At 40.7% G+C, this 24,326-nt stretch overlaps 1 protein-coding gene across 3 annotated transcripts in view; it reads right to left on the bottom strand.

Moving 5' to 3' along the window:
• Positions 1–7,807: 7,807 nt before the first annotated feature.
• Positions 7,808–24,326, bottom strand: part of SAMD13 (sterile alpha motif domain containing 13) — a 50,263-nt gene continuing 33,744 nt past the window's right edge. For 2 of the 3 annotated variants that reach the window (XM_010382533.2, XM_010382534.2), the window contains exon 4: positions 7,808–8,984. In XM_010382533.2, coding sequence (XP_010380835.1) covers positions 8,841–8,984 — 144 coding nt within the window. In that variant the 3' untranslated portion in view covers positions 7,808–8,840. The remainder of the gene's footprint in view (positions 8,985–24,326) is intronic. The other variant, XM_010382532.2, reaches the window with a different exon arrangement.

Genomic DNA, 24,326 nt, shown 5'->3' with positions numbered 1-24,326 from the left:
AATATATATGTTTTACATTCTCACAGGGGCTTATGCCAAGACCCAATGGGAAAATTACAACATAAACTCCCAGGATTCTGGAGCAAGGCTATGCTATCTGTAGCAGAGAATCATTCACCATTTGAAAAATAGCTTCTGGTGTGTTACTGGGTTTTAGTAAACACTAAAGTCTGACCATGGAACATCAACAGAATTTGTGGCCAGAGCTGCTCATCATAAGCTGGTTTCTCTCAAACCCACCAAGTATTAGGGTCTGGCAGGTCCAGCAGAAATCCATTGCAAGATGGAAATGAGAGATCCAGGAGCAGGTAGAGTTAGGGCTAGAGGGCACAAGAAAGGCTCATGAGCAGGTGGCCCAGATCCCCACTGCTATTTCTCCAGCACCTCTCACACTATGGCCATTAAGGAGAGGGTGGTTCTTATGACAGTGGTGAAGGAAAATCCTCCCAATGAATACAGTTTTAGGAAATACACCAAAGAGTCATCTACTTTGTGTGTAATGTGTTTCTAGGTAATAATGTATACAAACTTGTGGGCAGTGGCAATTGGCTTGGTTGGTTGGTTAGACACTTGGAATAAGAAAGATTAGGAGATTGGTCAGAGAAAAGAAGCTTGTAAATGGGCCTGTGTGGGTGGACATGAAATGTGAAGATTTTTGCTTTGCATCTTAATGTCCACTGAAGAGCATCAACCATGGATGAGACACTAAACAATCAAGCAGACAGAATGACTTTGCCAGTGGATGTCAGTTGGCCTTTGTCATTGGCAATCCCAGTGTTGGCACAAGGAACTCATGAATAGCCATGGTGGCAGGGGTAGAGGACATAAATGGGCCCAAAAGCCAGGGATCTGGCTTTCCATTACTAATAATAACTATTGCTAACAAATACCCAAACTTCCAGCAGTAGAGACCAATATTGAGGGAGACCTTGATATGGCACCTACTTGGCAGCAAGTTAAACACATTGGGCACCTTTTACTTTGAAAAGGTCAGTGATTAATTCTGACTAAAATGGATACATATTTTGGGTATGACTTTGTCTTTCCTGCCCACAGGGTCTCAGTCAGCACCACTATCCAAGGGTTTACAGAATTCAACATAACATCACTCAGACCAAGGGACAAAGAGATCCTCTTTAAAGTAAAGGAGATGTGACAAGCTGTAAGTGATCATATAGTCCTATCACATACTCTACTACCCCAAAGCTGCTGGCCTGAGAAAGTGATGGAATAATCACTTAAAGGTACAACTGAGATGTCATACCCTGTGATGATGGACTACTGCCCCCTAGGATGCAGTGCATTCCCTAAATACTTGGCTCTTATATTGTGTTATGTCCCCAATATGTAGAACACGTGGATCTGGTAACCAAGATGTAGAAATAGGAATGATTCCACTTGCTATCACTCCCAGTGATCTACCAGGGAAATCTGTGCTTCCCCCACCCCCTCAAATCTAAGCTCTGATTGTGTAGAGGGCCTATTCCTAGGGGGATACTTCTACCAGGGAACACAGTGAGAGTGATTTAAACTTAAAGCTATAGGGTTATGCAATCAGTCAACTTGACAATTCTCAAGATAAAATAGCTGTTCCAGTTTACTGCACAGAGAGAACCATAATCAGACCAAAACTTGGGAACATTTATGAAAGGGAAATGACGTTGTAGAATGTGACAGTGCTGTGAGTTTTAATTGAATGGTGGAGGGGGCCAGTGACACATATAACTCAGATCATTGCATTTTTAGAAAATCATACAAATTGAGTGCCGAAATAAACCTCTAATTGGACATGTTTATTTTAGTGGCAACTGAAGCAAGAGAGGTTAAGACTTGTACAAGGTCTTGTGGATATTTTAAAGGCCGATCTGGGACCAGAACCCAGGTCTTCTGACCCCTAGTCCAGGATTCCCTGCATCCACCACTATGGATGCATAGCTCCACAGTTTTCCTTTTTAACCACGTGTGGATTAGGCCAATGTTAACTTACTTTGCGTTCTGTATATGCACCATACAGAAGGCTGATCAATAACTTGCAGACATTCTGGTGGCAAGAAGTCACCTTAGCATTAAAAATTCATAATAGAAATTTGCCCAAATAGGCAATTTAGCAGACTGGTGTCAACCTAATTGGCTCAAATTAATGAATGCAGCTCCACTCAGATTTTTTTCAATTTTATTAATTTTTTTCTGTTTGTTTATGATCCACGTATACCTTCATTAAAATCACAACAGTATCAGAGACCTCCCTTTCATTAGTCTCACAAAACCATTTTGAATGTCATTGAACACTCATTTTGGATTGGGTACAGGATCCATTTGGAATTCACCAGTGCCTCAAACCAACTTCTCTAAGTCTTTGGGGACCAACAAAAACATATATGCATTTTGCTTAGCACATTCCCCTTAACTCGACATAACAAATTTTCAAGGAGCTTCAATAATGCAAGGTTTCTTTTTTTTTGGTTTATGTGACCTTTTGAAAACAAAGCATCTAGAACCACCCAATATCCATTTTCATCCACCTATAATAATATTTTATTTTAGCAGTATTAGGATGCATCCCATCAGCAGTATTTAGGTTCAGAATACATTAATTCTGTGACAGTACTGAGCTTGAAGTGGAATGAGATCATAGTAATGAAACCATATTTTTAATGCATTTTTAATGTAATACAAACAACTGTACAGTGTACTCTCTTCAGTCCTCCATCAACTTATGAGACTGGTACTATAGAAGAATTGCCAGCTTCTCCAAAGTATCCACCCTCCTGTCCCTGTTCATCTGGATACTTGGCTTCCTGAAATAAAGACTACATTTCCAACCTCCCCTGCAGCTAGGTATCACCATATGACTAAGTTCTTGTTAAAGGGATGTCAGGGAAAGTGCTATGCACAGTTTCTCATACAAGGTGTCCTTCTTTACCTCTTTTTCTTGGCTAGAATGCAGTTGTGATAACTGAAGCCCAAGCAGCCACGGTGGACTACATGGGGAACTATGTGTTAAGGATGGTGGAGCCACACAAGAGGAATGAGACCCAACCATTATGTAGCAGCCCTGCCGTCCCTGAACTGCTTACCTTCAACTCAAATGCATCATAGAGAATTTCCATCTTAAGTCACTGTTATTTTTATCAACTAAAACTAATCCTGAATGATACACTTGAGCTACATTGTCCTAACTGAGATGTGCAGTAAGCATGAAATACACACTGGATTTCAAAGGCAAATGAAAACATTTTACAAAGTATATCATCAATAATTTTTACGTTGACTATATATTAAAACTATAATATTTGGATAAATTGGCTTAAATTCATATTATTTAAATTATTTTTTCCTGGGTCACCTTTCCAAATGTGATTACTGGAAAATTTTAATTTATATAAATGGCTCACATTCTGTTTCTATTGGGCACTGCTAGGCTGGTGCTGCTCTGCTCTGTTTCCGCATCTGCACTAGAGAATAGATGAAGTTCCTGAGGCTAAGAGGAGCCATACGACTTACCCAAGTTCCCATGTCAAGTAAATGGCAGGACTGGATTCAAGCTCAGGTCTACCTGGTGCAACCTCAGTGACTTCACCCACTACCTACTGTGTATCTCAACTGGTGTCGTTGGGTTCAGGTATAGCAGACAGAATACTATCCCAAACACTAATTATTATAGGCAGAAACTGCTGGTGGCTTGGAGTTTTATTGACTTGCACTCAAAATATGTTTATAATCTGATGAAATCTATCGTATTATTCTCAAATCACATACTCCCCCGCACATAAAAATAAAATATAATCATTGAAAAAGGCTATGAAACACAATTTGCTGAATGCTTCTGCTGCCTTTGATTCAGAAAGAAGACATTTAATTTGGAAAACTTTGCCACAGATATCCAGTGACAGAGCTGGAGGCCCTAATGGCAAAACTTTCCTTGGTTGCTTTATCTCACTTTGCTGGAAGCTTAAGGCCTCTAACCCCTCTGACCAAAGATGCCCCATGGATGGTGCCTGGGTAATAACATCAACCATTTGCAGCATATTTCCCTTTATCTGGTTGAGTCAGGCATCCTCTGCAGGTAACGAGTATGTTCAGTATTATTTACACCTTTACTTACCCCTTTCCCACTTCTTTAAAATAGGTGGTAGGTTGGCTCGTGTACTTGTTCTGTGGAAGAGGGGCACAGTTTCTATTTGGAAATGGCCTGGCATCTTCAGCTTTCTTGATTTCTCCCTGAAGATAGTTGTGGACAGGAACACTCTGACTTAACTGAGGTGCAGGGACATCAACTCGCTTTAGCCACAGGATCCTCCATTATTATGCTCCAGTGTTAGGCTAGACACAATTCTTCCTTGGGGTTCACCACCTCCAAGGGATTCTAAGACATAAGACAGCCACACTCACCAAATGAACTTGGATGCGATGATTTTAATCTTCTTCTTGCTCTATAGTACTGCCACGACTGGCTAGAAATGGTACCCAGACTCCTTAATTGCCTATGGAGCTACAGCATGAAACTAACGAGCTGTTCATTAATGCATCCATTGCTGGCTCTCTCCTTCCTGTGGCTTCTGTTCCTGGTTTAGAAGCAGAATTAACAAGTTTTCTCCTAAGAGGCATATCTGTCCTGCAGCAGTCAGCTCTTTGAACATTTAACTTCATCTTCCAAATCATTCCAGAAAACACTTAATGGCTCTGGGCCCAGACCTGACCCCTGCAGATCCCATTTACAAAGACTGTCAAAGACAGATGAATCACCACCAGTAAGTTCTTTTTGCATTTGGCTTCCAAATATGGGAGTGGCTGGGCAACAGTGGGTCATTAGACTTTTGCAAATTAAATTCCCCCAAAGATATATTTCACTAATGCAACTGAAGGACAGTGTGTGTCCCTGACTGAAGAAGCTAATCTCAGAGAGACAAAAACCTGTATTGGGTCAGGTGCGGTGGCTCACCTATAATCCCAGCACTTTGGGAGACCGAGGCGGGTGGATCACAAGGTCAGGAGTTCAAGACCAGCCTGGCCACGATGGTAAAACCCCGTCTCTACTAAAAATACAAAAATTAGCCGGGCATGGTAGCGGGTGCCTGTAATCTCAGCTACTCAGGAGCTGACTCAGAGAATTGCTTGAACCCGGGAGGCAGAGGTTGCAGTGAGCTGAGATCGCGCTGCTGTACTCCAGCCTGGGCGACAGAGCAAGACTCCGTCTCAAACAAACAAACAAACAACAACAACAACAACAAAAAACGGCATCCTGCATTCACATAGGATATTTGTTGAGGACAGAAAGAAAAGACTGCTACCAATGGGCCTTTTTTTCCTCATATTCATCATGCCCACTAGGTATAAAAAATGATGCTCAAGTCTGCTGCACATTCCAATGCAATATGCTAGCTTGTTTTCTTTTCAGCTGAATCTATTTGCAATTTTCAATTCCTGAATGAACTCACTGTTTTTCTGTTTTTTTTGTTTAGATTGAGTTGGGTGTGTGTTTGGCGGGGGGTTACGTTAACGTAAGTGTAAAGTTGCTGGTTTTAAGATATTAGGGAATGGAAGAGTAACAGATTTGAGTTTTCAGCCTCACTAGAAGTGTGTAAATGTGGTTTTTAAAACACACACATACTGCATTGGCCAAAGTAAAACATGTTGGCTTAGATTCCACTGAAAAGTGGCCAGTTTGTGACCTCACCTTTAAATCAATTCATTCAATCTCCTCTGCAGAGTCTGAACCAGAGGTTCAAATGTGGGGGTGGCGAGGAGTAGCAATTACTTTCTCAAATTCCTTCTGATTCTGATATCCTGTCTGCTTCTCTGGTTGAGAATAATCAAATTCAACATTAGCCAATTCTCATATAAACCTTCGCCATTAAATATATTGCCATCAGGGCACACTCACAGCCATGAAGTGCTTCCCCACACAGCACATGTATCTGCTACTCATTGTAGATCCAGATCACATGAACAGAAATCCAGTGTGATCTGAAAAGGAACCAGACGTCTCTGGTTTTTACAGCTGTCTGGAGACAAAGGCTGCCTACCTGCTGAATTTCAAGTACTTCCGGCCTCTCTTTTTGGCCTGTTTTGATCACATTGGTTTTCCCCTAAATAGAGGGAGATGAAATCACCTTGAGCTATTGCCAAGGTGTGCAGGCCTGCCTGTCCTAGGCCTTTATGCTGAGTGTAGGGAAGGCAGACTATCTTTAAATTGCTAATTTTGCCTGAAAGTTCTCATCAGAGGCTGAAGGATGATTTTATACTTTTCTGTTTGCTTTTCAATTCCCCTCGCCCCCAAGTACTCATAGAGGAGTCCAAATCTGAGGTTTAGTTGACTTAGTTGAATGCAAGTTCGAATCTCGAGAAAAAATACCAGCAAAGACACCCTTTTAGTGTCATTTGCTATGAGTGTTTAGTGGTCAACTGACAGCGGTAACAGCAAGTTGTCTTTCAATATCCGTTTTCCGTTATCCACAGAATAACGGAACTTTGAATTTTAACTGGGCTCATGGTTTCCAATAAAAACATGATATATTTCAAGTAATGTGACTGACTTCCAGTCCACAAGATATGAAAGGAAGTAGTAGGTACAATTTCTTGGAAGTATCCTTAAAGGAAGGTCTGTTCCTTTCCCCTTTCTTCTCCCCACTGGTTGGAATTCAAATGATGATGGCAAAAATAGCATCTATTTATGAAATGATTCTGGGAATGGATGTCATGCATGATGGAAAAAAACCATAGGCAGAAACTGTGTTCTTACCATCATGTAGAGCCGCACCACCTCTGGTCCCGCTATCTGGACATTTACATGAGAGGGAAGTAGGTGTCTATCTAGTTTATTAATTGGTGGGTGTGGGAGAGATAGTTTCCATCGCTCACAACCAAACCTATTCCAAACGACTACAGAACATATCAGGTGGATGCACAAAAGCAAGGCTTAGAAATACCTCATACTATCCCTTTGAGGTAGAGACAGGTCAAACATCATCATGATTTTACTGCAGAAAACTCCCTCACAGAGGTTTTCATCAAGATCCTCATTCCATCTTCCTTCTGCTTGATCCAGGAATCCCTTCTTTCCTATCCAGGTCTCCAGCAGCTGCCGTTCTCACCTTTTGTCTCCATCACTCCTCACAACACTTAACTATATATTTTGCCTTTTACTTGTGTTTTCTGTCTTAGGTAGACTGTGGTAACTTGGAGATTAAAAAAAAAGTCTCTTTTGTAGCCACTTTTCCCACTTACAGTGAAAACAAAGCATTACTTAAATTTCAGATACTCCGTACGCTCTATAATTGAATTAATTTGGAATGCATTTTTAAACCCACCTACTATCTATACCACTTCCTGTGTTTTTTTCACTGTCATCTTCAGACTTTCTGTTCTTTCAAGAAATTACCTCCACAGGGGACTGAATTATGGTATTCTCTAAAATAGGAACTCTTAACTTGAGGAGGAGGAAGAGGGAAATTATGAGTCCACCAACTCCCTGCAAGTTTTGTATGTGGAAATGTGAGCTTCTGTCTGCACAGAAAGTCAGTAGCTTTTATTAGAATTTCAAAAAAATCATGACCCCGCCCTGGCCTACAGCAAACAAAAAAAATCTTTGGCTAAAATAATACCTAAAATTGGGGATGAGAGAAGAAATGAGATCCACTTGAATGATTCACTTTAAAAAGAAGATAAATCCACACATAGATTTATATAGTTTCTACCTCTAAAGTTTTTTTCCCCCAAAATGCTTAATTTTCTTTCCCTGGTTTCCAGGAGGCCTTAGTCCTTAATCCCCACTGAAGAAGCAACAAAACAGAAAGGATCAAAGACACACCGGCAAGAAACTGAAGCGATGCTTTATTGCAGGCACAAAGCACCAATTCAACAAGGCGCTGACACACAGAGATTGAACAAATGTCTCTTTGAACAGAGATGTAGCAAGCCCACTTTTTCCAAGCTCTTAAAAACAAGTACTTAACCCAGGAACTGAACAAAGCATAGGACAATTAAAAAAATTACACCGTCATGAAGGAATATATATATAAAAATATTCTGTACTAGTAACAAGGCTTTTTGACCTGTAACTCTCAGCAAACTTCTTCAGAAACAAATTATTATAAATAAAACCATGAAGTTAAAAAAAAATCCTTTCTTCAGAAACAAAGAACCAATTTAAAAGAAAATCTATGCAGAAAATATCATTACCCCATTTGAAAGCTAGCTGAATATGGATGGATATCCTCAGTACACAACGGAGCTTCTCTTTTCAGAGCTATGATTCTGCTCCTGAAGGGGCTGATGCATGTTCATTTCAAACACTGCAGCATATCCCAATAAAACCTTAATAAGGTCAAGTGGAGAACCCTCTATAAAAAAGGGTGTCGGCAATTCCATCCAAGTAACACAAGCTCTAAGGAGCAGAGGAATTCAAGGGAGACAGCAATCCCTTTCGTCTTTCTCCCCCTCCCCCAATTTTCTTGTTTTTACTCATCCTACATCTGTAACCAAAAGATGGTCATTCAATTAAATTCTTTTATAAAGATTTTGGGAAAGCAATCTATAAAGAGATGAGGAAAATCCTTACGATTTCAAAGCCTTTGTGGGGAGGAGTGTCTAATCGTGTCAAAGATCATTCTATTTGACAAACTCCATGAGGAAAACCACCCTGTGTGCATCTTGTCCTTGCTCCTCCTGGCTGATTTCAGGTCAGCTGATGAATTGCCTAGTCTATCCAATAGGATAACGTTTCATTTGATTGAAATCCTTTACATATACACATGTATGTATTCTGTTTACAAAGTTTCATCACATGAAACTAAATTATGTCATTATGTATTTTTTGAGGTCGAAGACCCCAATTTGTACTATGAAGAGTTGTTCTTTAAATGCTTTGTCTGCAGAGGTTTTACATGATATTCGTAGATTTTCAGAGCAGGCCCCAATTTTAACTGAAGTCCTGTCAACACATCATTTCTTGTCATCAATAGCAGGGATTTTCCATCAATTTCCTATAATGGAAGCAGAAGGTAAAGCCAACATATGAGTCCAAAAGCTCAAGGATAATGAAGAAAAAAGGAAGTTCAGAAGTAAAAGTCGTACCAATTGTGCCCAAGCTAAAAATATAGCATTTGTAGTTGTGCTAAAATGGAAAAAATGCAATCCTCTATTTTTATCTTACATCTTTTAGCTATATTTTGGCATTAAACACAATCCATAGCCGATCTTGCTTTCAAGATCCTATCGCAAACATCACATCTTAAAAAGCAGATAGCAAGCTTACTGCATGTACCCTTAAGGATCAAAGATGTTGCTTCTGAAAAGAATAATGACACTTTCCATTTATAAAATCTATTAAAGTTTATGCAGAATTTTCCATGAACTTAATTTCTAAAACAACTCTGTAAATTAGAATGGGCAGAGATGATCATATCTATTTTACAGGCAAGCCAAGGATCAAAAGAAGTTCACCCTCTAAGATCAAGAAATTAGGAAAGGGGTGCATAGAATTTGAACTCTCATATACCTGCAGCCAAAGCCAATGTTCTTTTTATAATCCCCCTCTGCTTCTCTTGATACTTAAATATATGTTTTTTAGATGGTCCTATGGGGACTAGAGTCTTAGGTTTCCTGGAGTCTTCACAATTGCAACATTGGGCATTAGAAAAATGACTCACCCTCTGGGAGACTTTCCTGCCCTTTAAAGGGGGAACCATCCTGCCTCAACCCAAAAATCAACCTCTCCAAGATGAGTTTCTCTACCACACTCCCTCTCAATGGATCCTCAAACTTCCAAATAAGGTAATGAGGGGCAGGGCCCTGCCAGCTGAAAATCCCTTCCCTGTTCTGCTCAGAGTCCATTCCCTGCACCCTTAGGCAGAGTCAGGTACGCTGCACTCCAGGTATTCTGGAGAGACTACAAAACTTTGGGTGAAATAAAAACAGGCTTCTCACAAAAGAGATGGGGATCCCAAATATACAAAGTGGTTTGAAACTTTTGGAAAGGAAGCACTGAGAAGAATGCTGAATGCCACATTATTTTCGTTATTGTTTGCTGTGGGGACCTTATGTCTCTTAAGAACCTGAGCTGGTTCTTAGGCGACTTGGATTCAAGAGTTAAACCAGCTGTGCACGGTCGGTGAGAGTCATGACATTTCTGTTCATGGTTATACCCACATACTTCTGTACCTACCTCCTCCACTGACCAACAGACATGGGGACACCGTGTGTAGCTGCAACTACATAAAACGGACTCCCTCCCACACCATCCCCAGGGCAGCTCCTCCAACTCTCACGCTGGGAAGAAGATGTGCTTTGAATTCCTGAGAGTGTGGGAGAAATAGCAGCAGGCTAGGGGGCTGAAGAAACACCCACTTTGTGACCTTAGGCAAGTCCCTTCTCTTCTCTTTCCTCCTTGGTGGGGTTTCTGACAAGATTCTATGAGAAACTGCTCTTGCAAATGCTCCCTGAGCTATGAGTTATACAATCACTTGTCATTATCCCTTCCATCATTCTCGACAGGACCAGATCCTCGTTTTACTTGTCACCCACCTAATATGAACCAGAGCAGAACAAGGAATTACTTCTACCTGGTCTATGGTGGTTTTGAGTTTGGGAAATCTTTATTCTGTCAGCTACCAGAACACAAAATGTCTCACATTAATTTGTGAGAGACTGTAACATTAAAAAGCAGCTGATTCATACTACAAGAGCAGGAAATTCCTTAAGGACAAAGGAATTGACTCAATAATCCTAAAGTACTTTTCTTCCTATTAGCCAAGTAGTAATCCTAGAGATTTGCCGATTAGTGAAACTTGCATGTCTGAGACTTGGCAGAGGAGCCTCTGGCCCCTGGAAACCACAGTAGCCGTGCTGAAGACACTGTGAGGTCAGAGACCAAATTAGATGTGACCTTAAAGCTCACGCTGTGTCTTGCACACTGGCTCGGAATGTTATACTGAACAGCAAAGCCCTCCTGCCCTCTATCTTTCCTCGGCTGTTGTGTGCTCACACTTCACTTACTACATGTTTTAAACAGACATCAGGAAGAGATGACACTGCTTTCATTTCTACACACCAAGAAAACTTCCTCGACTAACTCAAAGTGAATTTTAAAAAAACCTTTGCTGGCAAAAAGTCCTTTGACAACTCAGCATTTCTGTCAAAAGCCAACTATGCCTGTGAAAAATGCTGAAATTTGGATTTTACTTAAGACAAAATGGAAAAATCATGTTTCATGCTCTAGTCTGATTTTCCCTTTGTTCAGTAGACACACTGCAGTTCACCTCAGACCAGGGTTGGTAAAAGAAAGCTCCATCTGGAAATCCTCATTTTAGAAATGTTGAAATAAATATAGTTAATTCATACATACAAACCAAACATTCCTCTTAAACCCTGATTAGAGCAGCTCAAAGGAATGAGAGTGGAATAGAGCATAATGAAGTGAAGCTTATGGTCAGGCAAGCTGCAATCTGAATCCTGTCTCCAGAAACTGCTATGTGACCCTGGGTAGGGAACTTAACTGCCCTGAGCCTCAATTTCCTCACCTTAAGATGGAAATAAACCCATGAAGGACTTTAGAGATTAGAAATGATGGATGCAAAGCATCACGCACAGTGCCTGACATGTAGGAGGTTCTCAGTGACTATTAAGTGGAAATGGATAGGCTTTGAAAGAAATGGGATGTGTTCTGATTCCAAATCCACCTTCTGCTTCCTTTCTGCCAGTGTGCTCCCCTTTGCCAGAAAGATGTAGGCATATTCCTGTTTAGGCTCAGAAAATTCACTGAGATTAAAAAGTTCAAAGACTACATAAAACATTCGTTTCATAAAAATGTTTATGAAACATTTTTACGTTTCATAAAACGTACACACAGGAAAGTTCCTTGATTAAGAAAGCTAATAATTTGATACATAACTTCCATGGGATGCAAGTGAAATCCAAATTCTGCCAACAGCATGCTGTACTACAATGAGCCTGGGATTGGAAACTGGAAGACAGGTTCTAATGCAGACTCTATCACTACCTTTCCATAAGGAACAACTCCTCTGGATCCCAGTGTGTGTATTAATATAAATGAAGGGGTTGGAGTGTGACCAACTCCAGCTAAACAAAACAAAACCAAGATTTTGTATGTACATCATGATGAGGTCCAAAACAAAAAGATATTTCATATCTTGGGAATTGTGTGTTAACTGATAATCATTTGTTAGTGTCAGTAAAACTTTCACATTGATTGTGTCTTCATGTAAAAGTAACCTTCAGGTTCCTGTTGGGCAATAAAAAACGTTTACATGCTTATTAAGTTCCAGCAAGTACTCATTCATGGAAGTAAAGTTTAGAGATGATAGGTTTAAATTTCCAATGAGGGCAAGAATCTAGATTTAAAAATAAATGAGTAGGATTCATAGATATTACAGCTCACTAGCTAAGCATGTGCTTTAGACTAAGACACTACTTTATTGCTTATTAGTGGGGCCTGGGGCACATAACTGAATTTTTCTAAGCCTCATTTTCTTATCTATGTGATGGGGGAAAGTAACTACTGTATTTCACTGCTGAAAATATTATTGAGATAACTTTTGTGAAGTAGAATTCCTGCATGCACTGATCACTCAATAAATGTTAGCTATTGAAAAAAGCATATAAAAGCTGGGTATGGTGGTACATGCCTGTAGTCCCAGCTACTTGAGAGGCTGAGGTGGGAGGATTGCTTGAGCCTAGGAATTCAAGGCCAGCCGGGGCAACATAGTGAGACCCTATCTCTAAAAAATTAAAATAAAAAAGTATAAATTTTAAAAGCATATAAAGATCTTAACCCATTTACTTTTCACTCATTCTCTTTGCCAACATTAATCTATACCTAAGTAACTGAATTGAAGCTATTTGTGATATGGTCCATGGGAAATGTATAAGAAGAAAGAATAGGTAGGAACAGAAGCAGCAAAGAGAAAAGAGCCTAGGAAGAGACAAACAGTAGCCATCAATACAGGCAACTAGGCAATTACAAGGTAGGGCAGGAAAAAAACGTTGAAGTCAATGGAATTTATGATGGCAGGGCTCTGCACTGACTGGGAAGGCCATATTTACGGTGGTGGCCTCTACTGTCCCAGATGGTGCATAAGGGAAAGGAGGCTCAATTTAGAATCAGAAAACCGGGGATGGATGCTCTACCCCGCTACTTACTAGGTTCTTATGCAACATCTGTCACATTATCCCCCTCCTCTGTGAAATGAGAGGTTTGAACTAAGCTGACCTCTGTCCATCCTCGTTCAACACATTCTCAAATTTCAATTCAGTCTTTCATAAGCATCAAAACACCCCAGCCTCATATGAAAATCTCCCTGTTAAAGAACACAGTGGCAACTTCTTACCAATGATGGGGAGGAATCTCATGAAACAGTCTTTCTTTTTCTGCTTCATTCTTCCCCCTCACATCTTCTAGCACTTTCTTTGTAACAACTCTCTTGCCATTTACTGTCTGGCTACAAGTGGTGACCAGTCTGAAGTTTCTCATTCCACTGCTTACAAAGGGTTCAAATGTCTCAGAGGTAGGGGTACTTGCTCTGGAGCCCAGAGATACGAAAATGGAAAATCCTGTGTCCAATATGGGAGTCACATTAAAGATGGAGGAGTGGAATCTCCTGGCTTTACCCACAAGGCCAATGGAAAAATTATCTCCTGAGAATCCTGAGAATGCATAGTTCCTCCTCCAAATGTTTTTTGTCTCTGCCATCTCCTCTGTTTCCCTTTTGGTTCAGTTCCTTCTGGATTTGTCATACTCATTTCCTGCCATCAGACAAGACCTCACAGGCCTCTTGCTACTTGTTTGAATTTCTTCTCAGATGCCTCCTTGTTCCCTGGGTTCTTGTCTGGGTGCACCTGTAGAACCAACTGGTGATAAGCCTTCTTAATATCAGAGGAGGAAGCATTTTGAGGCACACCTACTACTTTGTAGTAATTCACCATGTTTCTTTAAACAGCCTTTCCCCACCAAGACAGGGTTTATTTTCGGAAGAATTTCCATATAAGGTTGGAAAGGAAGATGGTGAACTATTTAAGTTTACACCAAGGCCTTTTGAATACTATCACATGGCTCTTGGGATAAAGTATCTTCTGGAGAGAAGTTGCTCTTTGTTGTACAGATCTTTCACATGCCTCCACCCCCGCCCCACCCCCTGTCAGCAGCTCCTTGTGGGTGGAGTGACTATGAGCTCAACATTCCCAGCCAATGACTCTCAGCTGATGGCTGTGCTTGCCTTGCCTTCCTATTGGTGGGAAATTTAGAGTGGATAATATACACTTTGGGGAGGCTTCACCTTATTTAAAAATGAACACTGAGCAGCTTATTCAGAGGCAAACTATTTGTGTGGCTCAAATGTCTTTATTTCATTTGTTGAAGTAACAGTCACAAGCAAAATGGCTTTTGCACTTAAATCGGATACAAAATCCATTTTGGCTCACTGTAAGGGCTAATGCTTTCAGCGACTTCATGAGTATTTCTTAGTGTTAGTTAATATTTTCTGCTGGCACAAGGTAGGTGATAAAGGGTCTGTATTACAAAAAAAAAAAAAAAAAAAAAAACCCAAAAAACCAAAAACCCTTAAACACATTTCTGATGAAGGAAAATAAGTAAAACCCATTTTATCAAATGAGAAAACTGGGTCATAGAGATGAAACTAGGCAAATTTTTAAAAATAATAGATTTACAAAATATAGCTAGAATTGAAAACCTCCCATATATTGTCAAATAAGTCTTCTTCAACTGATTAAAAAATTTTTAATTTTAATTTTAATTTTATTTTAAGTACATGTGCAGGATATGCAGGTTTGTTACATAGGCAAATGTGCGCCATGGTGGTTTGTTGCAACTATCAACCTATCACCTAGGTATTAAGCCCAGCATGCATTAGCTGTTTTTCCTAATGCTCTCCTTCTCCCCACCCCACCCCTGACAGCCTCCAGTGTGTGTTGTTCCCCTCCCTGTGTCCATGTGTTCTCATTCTTCAGCTCCCACTTACAAGTGAGAACATGCAGTATTTGGTTTCTGTTCCTGCATTAGTTTGCTGAGGATAATGGCTTCCAGCTCCATCCATGTCCCTGCAAATGACATGATCTCATTCCTTTTCATGGCTTCACAGCATTCCATGGTGTCTATGTACCACATTTTCTTTATCCAGTCTATCATTGATGGCCATTTGGGTTAATTCTATGTCTTTGCTATTGTGAATAGTGCTGCAATGAACAGACATGTGCATGCATCTTTGTGATAGAATGATTTATATTCCTTTGGGTATATACCCAGTAATGGGATTGCTGGATCAAATGATATTTCTGATTCTAGATCTTTGAGGAACTGCCACACTGTCTTCCACAATGGTTGAACTAATTTACATTCACACCAACAGTGTAAAAGCATTCCTACTTCTCCACAACCTCGCCAGCATCTGTTGTTTCTTGACTTTTTAATAATTGCCATTCTGACTAAGATGGTATCTCACTGTGGTTTTGATTTGCATTTCTCTAATAATCCGTGATGTTGAGCTTTTTTCATGTTTGTTGACTGCACTGCACTAATGTCTTCTTTTGAGAAGTGTCTTTTCATGTCCTTTGCCCATTTTTTAATGGATTTTTTTCCTTGTAAATTTGTTTAAATTCCTTGTAGATTCTGAATATTAGACCTTTGTCAGATGGATAGATTTCAAAAATTTTCTCCCACTCTATAGGTTACCTGTTCACTCTGATGATAGCTTCTTCTGCTGTGCAGAAACTCTTTACTTTAGTTAGATCCTATTTGTCAATTTTTGCTTTTGTTGCAATTGCTTTTGATGTTTTCATCATGAAATCTTTGCCTGTGTCTATGTCCTGAATGGTATTGCCTAGATTTTCTTCTAGGGTTTTTATAGTTTGGGGTTTTACATCTAAGGTTTTAATCCATCTTGAGTTAATTTTGTACAAGGTGTAAGGAAGGGGTCCAGTTTCAGTTTTCTGCATATAGCTAGCCAGTTCTCCCAGCACCATTTATTAAATAGATAATCCTTTCCCCATTGCTTGTTCTTGTCAGGTTTGTCAAAGATCAGATGGTTGTAGATGTGTGGTCTTATTTCTGAGTTCTCCATTCTGTTCCATTGGTCTAGGTGTCTGTTTTTATGCCAATATCATGCAGTTTTGGTTACTGCGGCATTGTAGTATAGTTTGAAGTCTGGTAGCATGATGCCTCCAGCTTTGTTCTTTTTGCTTAGGATTGTCTTGGCTATATGAGCTTTTTGGTTGTTGTTGTTCCATCTGAATTTTAAAATAGTTTCTTGTAATTCTGTGAAGGGTCTTTCACTGTTAACCTTTTCAAAATTTATCTCTGGACTTAAGAACTAAACTGAGCAGCAGCATCAAAACAACAAATGCTATTAAAAAGGGAGCTGCTGGCCGGGCGCGGTGGCTCAAGCCTGTAATCCCAGCACTTTGGGAGGCCGAGACGGGCGGATCACAAGGTCAGGAGATCGAGACCATCCTGGCTAACACGGTGAAACCCCGTCTCTACTAAAAATACAAAAAACTAGCCGGGCGAGGTGGCAGGCGCCTGTAGTCCCAGCTACTCGGGAGGCTGAGGCAGGAGAATGGCGTAAACCCGGGAGGCGGAGCTTGCAGTGAGCGGAGATCCAGCCACTGCACTCCAGCCTGGGTGACAGAGCAAGACTCCGTCTCAAAAAAAAAAAAAAATAAAAAAAAAAATAAATAAATAAAAAAAAAAAAAAAGGGAGCTGCTGGTTGCTCTTTTTGCAGGACACACAACTACAGATTTCCCAGGCTTCTTTGAAACTTAGTGTGGCCATGTGACTAAGCTCTGGCCAATGAGATGGGAAGGGATGATGCATGCCTCTTTCAGGCCCATAAAACTACCTGCACAGGCTTCTTGCTCTTTTTCCTTATGCTAACTTACGTCAATGCCCAGATGATCTTGACAGCTATTCAACTGGTAACAAGGCCTCCTTCACCTGGGTCTTTGAATGACAGTGAAGTAGAAAATCCCCACTAGCTACCTTGGACTATTTGTAGGAGCAAGAAATAATATTCTACTATAATGAAGCCATTATACACTACTTGTCATATCTGTTGGTCTACTTTAATATACCAACCATTTCTACAATTTCCCCTTCACCTTTACAACCTCTTCTTATCATGTCGTCAACTAAAGGAGTCCTATCTCTGCAACATTGAAAGCCCAATATCCTGTTCTGTCTCTCACTCCTCACTCTCATTAAACCCACTTTTTCATGTCAACTCCACTGTCTCCAGGGTTATCAGTCCCTTTCTGACTCCTCTTTCACACCAAGTCTGAACCTGATGATTGGCCTGGGAACCATTCTTTTATTAGCCCTCTAAAATAGCCCTCTTAAGCCATTAGCTTTTTGCAGTGTCCATCCCACAAACCCCCCATCCAGGATGAGTCCAGCAATCCAGCTTCTCTAACTCCTCTGCCTAGTGCAGCTGCGGAAAAAAATCAAGAAACCATGAAGACGAAACACTACACATTTGCAGTGTACCAACTGCAGCTGGCCAGTAGAATACCTCAACTGTTCTTTTGTTATCCTTGGTCATCTCCCTCTCCCATCCCCTTGGTGGCCATTCTTAACCTTCACTGCTCTCCTCCAGTTCCTTATTAAATCTCTACCAATCCCTATCTACCCCAAGCAGAGGAGCCTGACTCTTGTTTAGCAAAGGAAATAGAGACTGTAAGGAACTCTGTTAATGTCCATGAAGACAAAGTGTATTAGTCAGGGTTCTCCAGAGAAATAGAACCAATGAGACACTGGTTAGATATGACCAACCTGCATGCTGGGAAAACAGGAAAGCTAGTGGTATAATTCAGTCCAAGTCTGAAGGACTGAGAATGGGAGGATGAGGTGGGGCTGATGATATAAGTCCAGTCAGAGTCTGAAGGCCTGAGAACCAGAATCTCCGATTTCCAAGGGCAGGAGACGATGGATGTCTCAGGTCAAACAGAGTGATTTACCCTTTCTCCACATTTTTATTCTATTAGGGCCATCATGGGATTAGGTGACGTTTACCCACATCAGTTAGGGCCATCTTGTTTATCCAGCCTACTGATTCAAATACTACTCTCCTTCACAAACACCCTCACAGACACACCCAGAAATAATGCTTTACCAGCCATCTGGGCAACTCTTAGCCCAATCAAGATGACACATTAACCATCACATAAGGACAATCTTATTTGTATCTGTACACAACTTCACCTATGCCCCCAACTCAGAGGAAGAGAACTCTGTCTTGCTCGGTGCTAATTCCTTAATATTTTTAAAAATAAAATACTTGAATATTTTATTGACCAAATTGAATCGTGACATATTTTATGGCTGGCATTACATTTTAAAAACTTTATTGGCATAAAATTCATATAACATGAAATATGCCATTTTAACCATTTTTAAGTATATGATCACATTGATTACATTTATAGTGTTATGAATTATTGCCGCTATTTTAAAAACACTTCCTCCATCCCCAAAAGAAATTATCCACCCATTACTTAATAACTCCCTACTCCCCTCAGCCTCTGGCAACCTCTAATCTACATTGTATCTGTATGAATTTGCCTATTTTAGATATTTCATTTAAGTAGAATTATGCAATATTTGGCTTATTTCATTTAGCATGTTTTCAAGGTTTATCCATGTTATAGGACATATCAGAACTTCATTCCTTTTTATTGTTGAATAATATTCCATTATATGTATATAGCACATTTTAAAAATCAGTTCATTTGTTCATGGACACTCGGGATGTTTCCACCTTTGGTTATTGTGAACAATGTTGTAATAACCACTGCACAAGTACAAGTATCTGTTTAATTCCCTCTTTTCAATTCTTTTGGGTGGAACTGCTGGGTCATACAGTAAAGCTATATTTAACTTTTTGAGAATCCACCAAATTATTTTCCACAACAGATGCACCATTTTATAGTTCTACTCGCAATGTACAAAGAAATTTCTCCACATCCTTGCTCCTCCATATTCTTTTGACCTCATCCCTTTCTATATCCTCAGGGAGTTTGCTTCACTTAACTTTCCTCAATTTATTTCAATTTTAATCTGTCCAATTCTTTTAGCTACTTTCCTGGATGTGAGTAAGTCTGGATGTCTCCTCTCTTAGAAGAGAACTCTCTTGCCTACATGACTCTCTAGTTGCTGCTTCTCCCTTACTGGCCTGCCTCCCACTCACTCCTCAACTTGGAGGGAAAATTCCTCCCCAGCTGATATGTGTGCACCCTGACATGCTGCTGCGGCTGCTGGCACGCATGAGCAAGCACAGATCCCGTTGCCACTGGCCCAGTGAAACTCTGTGGCCAGCATCCCCCATTGGAGTGTTGTGGCCAGCAGACAGGGAATACCTCGACCCCTCCAGTAAAGCAGGTTGCTAACCACAAGGGGCCAAAGAATAAAGCTGTGACCCAGTACCAACCCCCCAGAGTTACAGCATACAGCCCAGAAGTGCCAAGCTGAGCCTTGTCCACTAACATCTTGCAGAAATGAAGACAGTCACCTTATACTACAATCAAAGCCCTAAGGGCATTAAAGAAAATAAAGGCAAAAAAGATCACATCCAAAGGACAGCAATTTCAAAGATTGAAGAAGTATGAGCCCATAGAGATGAAACAAAACAAAACAAAACAAAACAAAACAAAAAACACAAAAAAAACAAAAACCAAACCAAACCAAACCAAAACAAAAAAACCTAGTGCAATAACTCTGGCAACTCAAAAAGTCAGAGTGTCTTCTTACCTCCAAATGACTGTACTAGTTTCCCAATAATTGTTCTTAACCAGACTGAAATGGCGGAAATGATAGACATACAATTCAGAATATAGATAGGCATAAAGATCATTAAGGTTCAGGAGAAAGTTAAAACACAGTCCAAGGAATCTACGGTATACATGGGAACTGAAAGATGAAATGGTCATTTTAAGAAAGAATCAAACTGATCTGGCAGAGCTTAAATACTTACTTCAAGAGTTTCATAATACAATCTCAGCAGAATAGATCAAGCTGAGGAAACATTCTCAGAGCTTGAAGACTGGCTGATATGGTTTGGCTGTGTTCCCACCCAAATCTCATCTAGAATTCCCACATGTCGTGGGATGGACCCAGTGGGAGGTAATTGAATCATGGGGGCAGGTCTTTCCCATGCTGTTCTCAGGATAGCAAATAAATCTCAGGAGATCTAATGGTTTTAAAAAGAGGAGTTTCCAGCCAGGCATGGTGGCTCATGCCTATAATCCCAGCACTTTGGGAGGCCAAGGCAGGTGGATCACCTGAGGTCAGGAGTTTGAGGAAAGGCTGGCCAACGTGGTGAAACCCTGTCTCTACTAAGAATACAAAAATTAGCTGGGTGTGATGGCAGGCACAAGTAATCCCAGCTACTTGGGAAGCTGAGGCAGGAGAATCACTTGAACCTGGGAGGCAGAAGTTGGAGTGAGCTGAGATCACGCCATTGCACTCCAGCCTGGGTGATAGAGTGAGACTCCATCTTAAAAAAAAAAAAAAAAAAAAAAAAAGAGAAGCTCCCCTGCACAAGCTCTCTCTCTTTTTGCCTGCTCCCATCCACATAAGATGTGACTTGCTACTCCTTGTCTTCCTCCACGATTGTGAGGCCTCCCCAGCCATGTGGAACTATAAATCCAATTAAACCTCTTTCTTTTGTACATTGCCCAGTCTTGGATATGTCTTTATCAGCAGTGTGAAAATGGACTAATACAGTAAATTGGTACCAGTAGAGTGGGGCATTGCTGAAAAGATACACAAAAATGTGGAAGCGACTTTGGAACTGGGTAACAGGCAGAGGTTGGAACAGTTTGGAGGGCTCAGAAGACAGGAAAATGTGGGAAAGTTTGGAACTTCCTAGAGACTTGCTGAATGACTTTGACAAAAATGCTGATAGTGATATGAACAATAAGGTACAGGCTGAGGTAGTCTCAGATGGAGATGAGGAACTTGTTGGGAACTAGAGCAAAGGTGACTCTTGTTATATTTTAGCGAAGAGACTGGTGGCATTTTGCCCCTGCCCTAGAGATTTGTGGAACTTTGAACTTAAGAGAGATGAGTTAGGGTGTCCTGTGGAAGAAATTTCTAAGTAGCAAAGCATTCAAGAGGTGACTTGGGTGTTGTTAAAGGCATTCAGTTTTATAAGGGAAACAGAGCAAAAAAGTTCAGAAAATTTGCACCCTGACAATGTGATAGAAATGAAAATTCCATTTTCTGAGGAGAGATTCAAGCCAGCTGCAGAAATCTGCATAAGTAATGAACAGCTAAATGTTAATCCCTAAGACAATGGGGAAAATGTCTCCAGGGCATGTCAGAGGTCTTCATGGCAGCTCCTGCTATCACAGGAGGGCCTAGGAGGAAAGGATGGTTTTGTGGGCCAGACCCAGGGTCCCCGTGCTGTGTGCAGCCTAGGGACTTGGTGCCCTGTGTCCCAGCTGCTCCAGCCATGGCTGAAAGGGGCCAACATAGAGCTTGGGCCATGGCTTCAGAGGGTGTAAGCTCCAAGCTTTGGCAGCTTCAATGTGGTGTTGAACCTGCGAATGCACAGAAGTCAAGAATTGAGGTTTGGGAATCTCTGCCTAGATTTCAGAAGATGTATGGAAACACCTGGATGTCCAGGCAGAAGTTTGCTGCAGGGGCAAGGCTTTCATGGAGAACCTCTGCTAGGGCAGTGTGGAGGGAAATGTGGGGTTGTAGCTCCCAGACAGAGTCCCTACTGAGGCACCGCCTAGTGGAGCTGTGAGAACAGGGCCACCATCCTCCAGATCCCAGAATGGTAGATCCACTGACAGCTTGCACTGTGCACCTGGAAAAGCTGCAGACCAGCCATGAAAATACCAGTCATGAAAGCAGCCAGGAGGGAGACTGTACCCTGCATAGCCACAGGGGCAGAGCTGTCCAAGACCATGGGAACCCACCTCTTGCATCAGCATGACCTGGATTTGAGACATGGAGTCAAAGGAGATCATTTTGGAGCTTAAAGATTTGACTGTCCTGCTGGATTTCGAACTTGCATGGGGGCCTGTAGCCCCTTTGTTTTGGGCAATTTATCCCATTTGGAATGGCTATATTTACCTAATGCCTGTACTTCCACTGTATCTAGGAAGTATCTAACCTGCTTTTGATTTTACAGGCTCATAGGTAGAAGAGACTTGCCTTGTCTTGGATGAGACTTTGGACTGTGGACTTTTGAGTTAATGCTGAAATGAGTTTGGGGGACTGTTGAAAAGGCATAATTGGTTTTGAAATGTGAGGATGTGCGATTTGGGAGGGGCCGGGGTGGAGTGATATGGTTTGGCTGTGTCCCCACCCAAATCTCATCTTGAAATCCCACATGTTGTTGGAGGGACCTCGTGGGAGGTAATTGAATCATGAGGGCAGGTCTTTCTCATGCTCTTCTCATGATAGTGAGTAAGTCTCAGGAGATCTGATGGTGTTAAAAAGAGGCAGGAGATCTGATGATTTTAAAAAGAGGAGTTCCCCTCACAAGCTCTCTCTCTTTTTGCCTGCTGCCATCCACATAAGATGTGACTTGCTCCTGGTTGCCTTCCACCATGATTGTGAGGCCTCCCTCCCCAACCATGTGGAACTGTAAGTTCAATTAAACCTTTTCTTTTGTAAACTGCCCAGTCTCAGCAATTTACATGTCTTTATCAGCAGCATGAAAATGGACTAATACACTAGCTCTCTGAAATAACTCGGTCGGACAAAAATAGAGAAAAAATTTTAAAAAGAATGAACAAAACTGTTAAGAAATATGGGATTATGTAAAGAGACCAAATCTACAACTCACTGGTGTCCCTGAGAGGGTGAGAAAGCAAACAACTTGGAAAATATATTTGAGGATATTGCCCATGAAAGGTTCCCCAGCCTTGTTAGAGAGGGCAACAATGAAATTCAGGAAATGCAGAGAGCCCTTGTGAGATACTACACAAGATGACCATCCCCTAGACACACAGTCATCAGATCGACCAAGGCTGAAAAGAAATTAAAAATGTAAAAGGCAGATAAAGACAAGGGGCAAGTCACATACAAATGGAACCCCATCAGGCTAACAGCAGACTTTTCAGCAGAAACCCTACAAGACAGAAGATATTGGAGGCCTACATTCAGCATTCTTAAAGAAAAGAAATTACAACTAAGAATTTCACATCCAGCCAAACTAAGTTTCATAAGTGAAGGAGAAATAAGATCATTTTCAGACAAGTAAATGCTAAGGGAATTAGTTACCACCAGACCTGCCTTTCAAAGGGAGTGCTAAATAAGGAGAGGAAAGACCATTACTGACTGGCACAAAAACACACTTAAGTACATAGACCATTGACACTATAAATCAACTACACAATCAAGTCTGCATAATAACCCGCTAACATTAAAATAACAGAATCAAATCCATACATATCAATAGTGACCTTGAATGGAAACAGAGTAAATGTCTCAATTAAAAGGCACAGAGTGGCAAGTTGGATAAAGAAGCAAGACCCAACTGTATGCTGCCTTCAAAAGGCCCATCTTACATGTAATGACACACACAGGCTCAAAGTAAAGGGATGATGAAAAATCTACCTAACAAATGAAAAACAGAAAAAAAGCAGGGGTTGCTATTCTCATTTCAGACAAAATAGACTTTAAACCAACAATGATTTTTAAAAAATGACAAAGAAGCGCATTATATGATGGTAATGGGTTCAATTCAACAAGAAGATGTAACTATCCTAAGTATATATGCACCCCAAACAGGAGCACCCAGATTCATAAGATGAGTTCTTAGAGACTTAGGAGACTTGGATGACTACAAAATAATAGCAAGAGACTTCAATATCCCACTGCCAGTTTAGACAGACCATTAAGGCAGACAACTAAGATATTCGGGACTTGAACTTAATACTTGACTAAACGGACCTAAAAGACATCTACAGAACTCTCCACCTCCAAAATGGCAGAATAAATATTCTTCTCATCTGCATATGCGACATACTCTAAAACTGACCAACTGGCCATAAAACAATTCTCAGCAAATTCAAAAAAGAGGAAATTATACCAACTGTATACTCTCAAACCACAGCACAATAAAAATACAAATCAATAAGAAGAAGGTCACTTAAAACTGTACAGGAAATTAAACAACCTGCTCCTGAATGAGTTTTGAGTAAACAATGAGATTAAAGCAGAAATCAAGAAATTATCTGAAACTAATGAGAACAAAAATACAACACACCGGAATCTCTGGGACACACCTACAGCACTGTTAAGAGGACATTTTATGCTGCTAAGTGCCCACATCAAAAAGTTACA

Source organism: Rhinopithecus roxellana, chromosome 12 (assembly GCF_007565055.1).
Source record: "Rhinopithecus roxellana isolate Shanxi Qingling chromosome 12, ASM756505v1, whole genome shotgun sequence".
In the NCBI taxonomy this organism is placed as follows: Eukaryota; Metazoa; Chordata; class Mammalia; order Primates; family Cercopithecidae; genus Rhinopithecus; species Rhinopithecus roxellana.
Note: the sequence above shows the minus strand (reverse complement) of the source record. Positions and strands in the feature narration are given on the sequence as shown.